Raw genomic sequence first — 9,480 nt, 5'->3', positions numbered from 1 at the left:
TAAATTGGCAATTCAAGACATGTTAAATTATTATTCTGAAGAAAAATCCGAGATAATAAAAATAACATTTGGCTTGCCAGTAGTAGTTTTGGTCATCTGCATCTATAGCAATTAACTCTCAAAAACGAGTTAAATCTCAAGATACATCACCATGTAAAGCAAATACAGCAACAAAAATAAGAGTCCAACAAAAATCCAGGTCTAATTGTCATCATCGTTACCACCGGCTTTAACATCGACACTAAACCCGTATTCCTGATCACACCCCAAGTAAGAATCACACATGAAATACAAAGTATACGACTTCTTTCCGACGTCGGAAGGCGCAGCAAACTCCAGCTTCACCTTTGCCTTCCTCTGCAGAGAAACCCTCTTGATTGCAAGTAACTGATTGCTCTTTGTATCACCAACGACAAGCCACCATCCTTCTTCTTTTGCCTTCGGGTACCTTGAGGCGTCGACTGGCCCCACCTCTGTTCTCCCCTCGAGATCACGTTCGAGTGAGACTACCAAGGTGATATCTTCTCCCACCCTTACATGCTCGTTGTCTACCACTTCGTATGACATATCTATGTTTGGGAATCTGTTGCAGAATCTCACAATGTCTAGCAACTGGGGATCGGACATCTGCAAAAGCTCTCGCCTTTCGTCGTCTTCCATCTCTAGCAAATCGAAGACTGTCTCTATACTTTTTCCGGGATTGTCTTGGCATTTTCTGGCTAATTCCTTTGTGAAGTGAGGAAGTTGTAGAAGTATGGAGTCGCGCTCCCACATTCCCTGTGTTACCATTTGGCTGATTTCCATTGCAATTAGAGCGAGGTTCAACCAACCATTGCTTGAAATAACATCAACCATTGCTTGAAGCAACCTACTGGCCGAAAGGAGCACCTCCCGCTGGTCCAATGCTAAGGTCCCACCGACAGATTGCCTCGAGAAATGGGATTGAAGCAGAACATTTGCCTTCACATGTGGATCGGTGAGCCTGGGATTTTCATATGAGAATCTCTGGTGATTGATGAGCCGACGAAGCTTCTCTTCCTCTCCAGGCCGTATCGGAATCTGTGCATACTCTGAAGCTGAAGCCAGAATTTCCAAGAGACCCTTCATCTTTGTTTTGGGAGTCAAAGAAGAACTAAAACGCTCAATTGTCGTATAACTTATGTAATAGTACGACGCAATCATGCCAAGATTCAATGGAGATAAGTCCATGTCTTCCTCGATAGAAACACATTTGCTTGCTTCTAGCTCACTCAGTGTGTTCTCCACCAGCTCCGAAAGGTGATCGGAGAGATGTCTATGACTAACTCCCTGGAGATTGTAGTAGTTTGGATTTTGAGTAAGCCGCCTATACATGAAAGTCCATGTAAGATAATCCACCGCATCCTGCTTGTTCTCGACCACGCCAGCAACAATTTCTGCATTGAAATTGTCATGGAGGAAATGGTGCAAATGACTTTCAACAGGGAATGCTTCATATAAGAATTTCTTGTAATATTCTTTCCGAGGCGCGTGGCAAAGGATGACACACTTCCCAGAGTTATCAAGAAGAGGTCGACTAGCATGACCCATCATCTGTAAGAGATCTGTTACAGGGTAATCTGTGTGCGCGTTTTCACGCCCATCATAATATTGCGTTCCCATCACAACCACCAAATGTGCTGACAACGGTACTCCCCAACACATTGAACTGCTCATAACACAAACCTGAATCCACCCAGCCTCGAAAAGTTGTGATACAACTTCTTGATCCAAACTACTCAAGCCCTCATGCAAGTAACCAACACCATCAACTAAAGTAGCTCTCAACATTTCATCCTGAATTTTCGCAACAAAAGGCTCCAGTTCTTCTCGAGAACGCAATAGGAAAACGGGTTTATCTCCGCCATCCATACTTGAGTATGTCATCAAGTCCACAGCAGTAAGTCGCACATGCTTTCTTGTAGGAACAAAAACGATAGCAGGCTTCCCGTTTTTGGTGTGTTGGACTATAGCAGTGTATGTTGGTTTTGTCATGGCCTGCATTCTGGCTTCAAAATTAGCAATATCAACTCCCTGAATGTGTATCTCCAAGGGAACAGGACGAACACCGGGAGGGAAATTAAAAAGGCCATGCGAAGAGGCTCCAATCCATTCTCCAAGATCTTTAGCATTAGCAAGGGAAGAAGATAAAGCCACAATTCGAATCTTGTTCTCAGTCTGGCTTGCAATATACCTCATCCTAGAAACGATGACTTCCAATACAGGACCACCTTCACCTCCAATCAAGTGGAGTTCATCGACTATAAATAGACTAACCTGCTGCACATACTTCCGCTGTTTCCAGCGACGAGACAAGGCATCCCATTTTTCAGGAGTGCTGATAATTATGTGACCCTTCTCGAGCAACTTTAAATCTGTTGCTGTTTCCCCAGTTAACTCAACAACCCGCATTCCTAAACCTCGACCAAATTTTCTCTCCCAATCACGATAACGCTCCTTGGCAATCGCTTCTAGAGGAGCAATATACACAGCACGCACAACACTGTCAGATCCCTTATGGTGATTCCTTAATATAGCAAACTCGGCACATATGGTTTTCCCACTGCCGGTTGGAGCAGCAACCAATACATTGTCATCAGTATTATACAGAACAGTAAAAACTTGTGTTTGGACAGGATTAAAATGCTTAAAATCTTGATAAAGAGCTTCATATGATGGATTCCTCAGAGCAGTCACAGGCAAAGGTTGCAAGTCCAGCAACTCTGTTGGAGGAGGATACTTCTCTGGTAAGATGAGGTGCCTAAAAGAGACTGGCAAAACAGTTTGTGACCCAAGCCATTTATCTGAAACAACACGGATAAAATACTGAGGCGGCAAGGGCTCATAGATTGGTACAGTGAAATTCAACGTGTGGTCCTCATCAACGTACTGCTTCTTCAGCATAAAATACTCATGATGGAGAATATATTCACCATCATTGTCCTCCACGATCACCCAAAATGGCTCCACATATCCATGAACCTTGTCCTCCCACTGAAAGTCTGGTGTTATATTGAGTTCAACCCTCAAGACTGAACGAGTGATTGGTTGCACATGTGCAGCCAGGTTTAGCTTTGGGAACTGGTGGATGAACTTGTGCAACGTTCTGCCCATCTTTGGAAAACGAATGAGTTCACCAATCTCCTGTGATGAAAGGTCGTAATACCTTTCCCATGCCAGATCCTTCTTCTCCAACTTCATCAAAATTTCATTTGGGATCCCATTGAACTGGCGTAGAGGGGTCTGGACACTCCACATCCTCTTGTTGACCATCTTACACAAGTTCAGTGCCTTCTCAGCTAACTGTGCCCACCCTCTTTTCAACACAATCTCAAAGAGAGCTCGCATAAGACGACCTGCGCTCTGAAAAAAGAAAATTTTATAAAATAAGTTCAAAACAAAAACATTGGCAGCAATTAACTGAAAATACAAAGAGAAGAACAATTAATTGAAACGAACCTGAGTTATGAACACCATATCTGACGTGAGAGAAAGTCCCTCAAGCTTAAGTTGTGAAATATAGGCTTGAAGTAAAACATTAATCTTAGCACTGGGCTCTTCTAGGCTTTCCTTGATTGGAATTGGAACACGATCCAAAAGCTTCGCTAGCTCCATCTTCTCATCTTGCCTCACCGTCACGTATTTAAATTCTTCACTCAGTGAAAACAAACGGCACAGCTCTATATCACCCATTGTCGGCTTCAAATGCTCATTATATGTGGATATTGTTCCATGAGTTATATAGTAATAACTAGCAATGCGACCCAAGTCGGTGACCTGGAAATATCCACTTTTTCTGTCATACTTGACCAGATTATTTTTATCCAAGATTGTTGCAGCAGAATGAATCTGAAAACAAAAGAAGAATAAGATTAGATACGCTATAACTTAAGAAGAGCATGTTTAGGGAAAAAATAAGGCACTGAACGTGAATGAAGCAATACAAAGTCAAAATTCCCACTTCGCCAATTATAAACTCTGCTTACATAGTCTATGGATGGGAAATGTGCAACAATGGGTGCAAAATAACTTCACATACCAACTCAATTTCTCAATTAGATACTTGATCAAAGCAAAGCAAATTAAAAGTGGCATAATCATCCTGATCTATGCATTTAACTTCAGCATGCTCATAGAACTAACTAGCAAGGGGGGAGCATCATATACAGATAAATGCCAGTCTATCATTCCACTTGGGAAAAAAAGGATTTGTTTTGTCTTTTTATCCCCCAGAGTGCAGAAAAGGAGTGTGTGGGATTACCAAGTGCTATAATGCATCATGGCACTCAAGCAATTAACCAGTCAGAACATAAACAAGGCGTAAGCACATTCATTAAAGGCCAAGCAAAAAATAGGCACCTTAAATCCTTCTTTCTGGGAAAAACAATTTGTTTCATGCAGCAGAACAAAAGATTCAAGAGTTTGAGATAATGAATTAACTCCTATTCCCCGAAAACATGAAAAGTAAAAAACAAACAGAGGTTTACAAAGAAAACATAGCATTCATGCAGAAAGACTTAAAAGTCATGAATAGAACAAAGAACCATTAAACCAAAAAAAAGAGCTATCAGGGGACATTGCTTACCAAATCTGCCCTCCTCTCCTCCAAGGTTATATCTCTAGTGAGAACATCCGGAGCTAACCCATAAAGCGTTGGATTTCGCAGCATGCGAACATACAAGTAAGTATAGCCAAGCCAATTACAGGCTTCTCTAGCATTTTGAACAGTTCCAAGAACAACTTCTGCATTCAACTGATCAGCCAGTTTGGATATGAACTGACTTTCAATTGGAAGTTGTTGATTCATTAAAGATAAATAGTATTGAAGTTCACTGTGGCCTGTGATGATAATTCCTTCTCCATATGAATCAAACTGAGGTCTTCCTGCACGACCCAACATTTGCATAACATCCAAAGGACTTAATTCAGTCCATGCTCCTTTTTCTGGATTGTAAATCTGAGTCCCCTTTATAATCACAGTATGAGCAGGTAAGTTAACACCCCAGGCAAGAGTTGCAGTGGAAACCAACACTTGTACATGTCCATCGGCAAACAGATCTTCGACAAGTTGACGGTCAACCCTTGTCATTCCAGCATGATGAACAGCAAACCCATAGGGAAGAAGATCTTTCAGGTCATTGCTTTTGACCATATCTGTATGACTCTGGAGAATCTCACGACTTGCACTGTCCTCTTTCAAGAATCTACTGACAGTATCATTAGCAATTGCTGAATCCCTTATAGCTCGAGCAGTCTTTGCTGTTTCCTTTCTTGAGTGGACAAAAATAAGAATTTGATGCTTCCCTGCTACTCCCATTACCTTTTCATAGCAGATATCATTCATCAACTGAAACCTCTGCAGTGGCTTCTTCACAGTGATTCCAATATACTGTTGAGATAGAGGAACGGGTCTGTAACTATTATCAAAATGGAAGAGACCTTTCTCAACATCAACCCTTAGAAATAGTGCCACATCTTCAAAATTAGGAAGAGTAGCAGATAACCCCACCAGGCGGATATGTTCTTTTGTAGTTTCAATTTGCCTAACAGTTCTGGCCACAATACTCTCAAGGACAGGTCCTCTATTGTCATGAAGAAGATGAATCTCATCTATGATAAGAAGTTTGACAAGCTGAGTGTAGGTGCGATCCCCAGACTTTCGGGTAATAATATCCCACTTCTCAGGAGTAGTCACAATTATTTGAGTTTCTTCAATTTGTTGGCGAGTCAATGTCTGGTCCCCACTCAGTTCTCTAACCTTGACCCCATACTCTTGCAGACGATTGGACAAATTCCCAACAACTTCAGCCACAAGAGCTTTCATAGGTGCCACATAGACTATCTTATAGCTGTTATGATTGAATGAACCATCTGAGTTCCGGTTCAGCGCAATCTGCTGAAGTATGGTGAGTACTGCAACATTAGTTTTTCCTGCACCAGTGGGGGCACAAAGAAGGAGATTATCTGCCTTAAAAAGGGCAGTCTCGTAGACTCTACTCTGTACTCTGTTCAACTGTTGCATCCCTTTGAAAGCAGGGTGTGCCCAATCTGGCATGTCAGCTACCTTCACAAGCTTCTCATCAGGTGCTATCGGTCTAGGCTTCAAGGCAGGCACATGAACTTCTTCATAACCCTTGCTTTGATGCCTGTAGGAACCAAGTGGAAGATCACACTTCTTATTTGCCATGAAAAGACCACCCTGATCAAAAGCAATGCTTTCTAGATCAAGCAACTGGGGCTGGCCTGTCACCCATCCACTGTCTGCGTCTCTGTCAACAAGTGCATTCCTATCCCTGTGATTGTCTCCACCACTCTCGTCCTTCAGCCGGCGAGCCTCTTCTCTTATACTCTTTTCCAAATTCTTTTGTCTCTCTTTGGCAGTAGCCCTTGTAGCATGCAACTGCTCTAAAATTGACACCAACTCTGGGCCCAAATTCACCATTTCCTCCTCAATTTCTTTCCTCTCTTGTTGGTCTTTAGCCCTTGCCAAACGGGTACACCATACAATCTTTAGCCTATTTCTCAAAAGAAACTTAATGAGGTTGAACCTTTCAAATTCGAGATGATACAGCAACTTGCCTTCAACATCCCTAACGTCATCCTCTGCAAGAACTTTTAGCACCTCCTCTGCAAGTTTTTGGCACTGCTGTGGATCAATTTGTTGCTCATAGGCTTGTGAGATCTTCCTTTGTAGCCAATAAGCATCAATGTCCTGCACATTAAGGCTCATGCCTTCATTAGCCTCCATCATGTCTTCATCATCCATTCCACCCCCCATTTGCATAGCCCCAGAACGATTTGGTTCTGCCACATCCTCCTCCTCTTCCTCTTCATCATCTCGGACAGCATCAAGATCACTGTCATCTTCCTCATCTTCATTATCTTCATCAAACTCAACAGCCACACCCACATCATCGTCAAGGGCATCATCACCATTAGCAGCAGCAGGACCTGCAGCATCACCTCCATCTTGGTAATCAGTAATGAGCACGCCAATGTGAACAAGTTGATCAAACACATTACTAGGAATCGGATTTAACAACTTCTCAATCTCCTTCTTCTTGTCAGGTGTCTTAACAGTCTCATTCTTGAGGACAGCCAAAATCTCATCTGCAGCAGCACTAACTATATTCAGAGGTTGACCACCCAACTGTTGTTGAATAACACTGAGCATGGCCTCATAGGCAGCCCTAGTTTCCTTTGTTTTAGGCTGATAAACGCCTTCTTCAGTAGAAGTAAGGACACTTTCATCCCGCAATCTGCGCCTCTTAGCTTGACGACTGAGGACAGGCTCTGAATGAGGGTCCCGCTCCTTCTTCTTCTTAGATTTCTTAATCTTCTCATCTAGCTCAGGAGGTCTACCTCTATAAGCACGGTCGCCAAAGCTTTTCGGATCAATCTTCCCCCAGAGAGACTCAGGCTCACCAGTAGGTTCATGGGTGTCACGTGGACGAGAATCAGTGGTAAGGACCAAACTAGAGTTGGCACGGTATTCATACTGCTTGAATCGCGCGTGCGCCTCAGCACCGCCGCCTAGATGTGCCATTGAAGGCTCTTAAAACCCTAAATTCAAAAAAATGAACAAAAACCCTTAAAACCCTAATTCAAATAAAATATCCGCACAGATACATAAATATGAAGCAGCACTCTTATTAAAACCCTAAAACAGCAAACTGAATATCAATCGAAATGCCGTAAATGAAACAGAGAACTGACCTTTCCGGATAATTCCGTATGCACAAAGAGTGTATTGAACTATCCTTGTTGCTATGTTGAAATGAAATCTATTTTCCTAGTCGTCGAACAAAAGGGTTCAGTACCGCCAATCGCCAGAGTCGGAGAAATGACCGCCTTGGCAATTAAATGCATGTCTGGGTCAAACGACGCCGTTTTCTATTCGCACACGTCATGATGGGCCTAAAATCATAAGGCCCTTTCATGGGCTAACCGCATGTAAAAAAAAAAAAAATTAATACATTTCCCTTTGATTGACCTTTCAACTTTTAAATATTTTGATAGCTCCATTAACTTGCATAAAATATTCAGTTAGCCCCCTAAATTTACATAAAATATAATTAATTGATCACTTTGTTGTAAAAAAAAAGTTAAATGCGAAAGAATTATGGGAAAATTACGCAGAAATTTCATCTTTTAAAAACTATTTACAACTATGTCAAATCATAATTTTGAATTATGTCAAACTAATAAAATCACTATTTTTAATCGATTTTAATAACTAGAGTTTATAAATTAAGGATCTAGAATATATTATTTAAGGTTTAGGATTTATGAATTGGAATTTAGAATTTTTAAATTGAGATGTAAAATCATAATATATAGAAAATAATGACATATTAAGAATTAAGTTTAGTTATATGACTTAGTTGTAATTTTGTACTTAATTATGATATTCATGTATTTGACCCAAGAATTATTGCACGTGTCTTAAAAAAAGTAAAACAACCAAGATCGGGGTATGCGGTTCTAATATTAGAGAAAACAAGTTTTATAGTTAAGCAAGTAATAACTTCTTTTTTAATCTATTTTTTTAATTATGTAATAACATTCTAAGATTCGTGGAATACATCTTCCGCATTTAACTTACTTTTTTGCAACCGGGTGATCAATTGATTACATTTTACGCAAGTTCAGGAGGCTATCTAAACATTTTATGCAAGTTGAAGGGGTTATCGGGATACTTTAAAAGTTTAGGTGACCAATCAAGTTTTTTAGATAAGTTCAGGGGGCAAATGATATATTAAGCCAAAAAAAATTAAGAGCGTTTTACGACCAAAAATGCTCAATATATCACTATTTTCTATTTATGTATGATTTTATACTTTAATTTATAAATTTTAAACCTCAATTCATAGATTATAAACCCTAAAAATATTTGTTAGACCTCTATTTCATAAAACCTAGTTCTTAAAATATATGAAAAATAATTATTTATTTAATTTGACATTATTTAAATTAGTACTTAACATAGTTATTATTTTTTCAATCTCAATTTTTATGTAAATTTCCTAAAAATTGATCAAATTAGCAAGAACATTCGTGCAATGCACGGATTGCATGATTAACTAATTTTTTTTCACGAAGTAAATCATATTTTTAAATCTTGTATATTAATTCTAATTAAATAATTAAATCTATAGAAAACATACTAGTCAAATTAACATAATAATATTGATAGATATATTTATATGTATATGTAATAACAAATAATAATTAGTAAAAATAAAGATAAATAAGAATTAATATTTAATATATTTTGGGATTTCTTATGTGGTGAATCTCTTAGCCTGTTGGTTGAGAGTTTATCTATGACGGTAGAGGTCATGGGTTCAAATCACATGGGTGTGAGTTTTTCTTTCTCTTTAATGTAAGTGCATTGCGCACAACTTTTTTTTTTTTAAAAGAATTGATATATTTTGGAAATATCCATTATTTTGGATAAAT

At 39.6% G+C, this 9,480-nt stretch overlaps 1 protein-coding gene across 1 annotated transcript; it reads right to left on the bottom strand.

Moving 5' to 3' along the window:
- LOC136235178 (DExH-box ATP-dependent RNA helicase DExH12-like) lies at positions 1-7,869 on the bottom strand. The gene is made up of 4 exons (XM_066024729.1): positions 7,735-7,869; positions 4,604-7,581; positions 3,478-3,867; positions 1-3,381 (listed from the first exon to the last, which is right to left on the bottom strand). The coding sequence occupies exons 2-4, from the start codon at positions 7,562-7,564 to the stop codon at positions 202-204; spliced, it is 6,531 nt and encodes a 2,176-aa protein (XP_065880801.1). The 5' UTR covers positions 7,565-7,581; positions 7,735-7,869; the 3' UTR covers positions 1-201.
- Between the last annotated feature and the right edge of the window lie 1,611 nt (positions 7,870-9,480).

Source organism: Euphorbia lathyris, chromosome 7, assembly GCF_963576675.1.
Source record: "Euphorbia lathyris chromosome 7, ddEupLath1.1, whole genome shotgun sequence".
Classification (NCBI taxonomy): domain Eukaryota; kingdom Viridiplantae; phylum Streptophyta; class Magnoliopsida; order Malpighiales; family Euphorbiaceae; genus Euphorbia; species Euphorbia lathyris.
Note: the sequence above shows the minus strand (reverse complement) of the source record. Positions and strands in the feature narration are given on the sequence as shown.

Bases quoted from the DNA above. Each gene is read 5' to 3' on its own strand.
- LOC136235178 (XM_066024729.1), bottom strand. From the start codon at position 7,564: ATGGCACATCTAGGCGGCGGTGCTGAGGCGCACGCGCGATTCAAGCAG. The intron at 3,868-4,603 runs GTAAGCAATGTC...TTTTGTTTTCAG, and splicing joins AGGAGAGGAGGGCAGATTTG to ATTCATTCTGCTGCAACAAT. The intron at 3,382-3,477 runs GTTCGTTTCAAT...TTCTTTTTTCAG, and splicing joins ATATGGTGTTCATAACTCAG to AGCGCAGGTCGTCTTATGCG.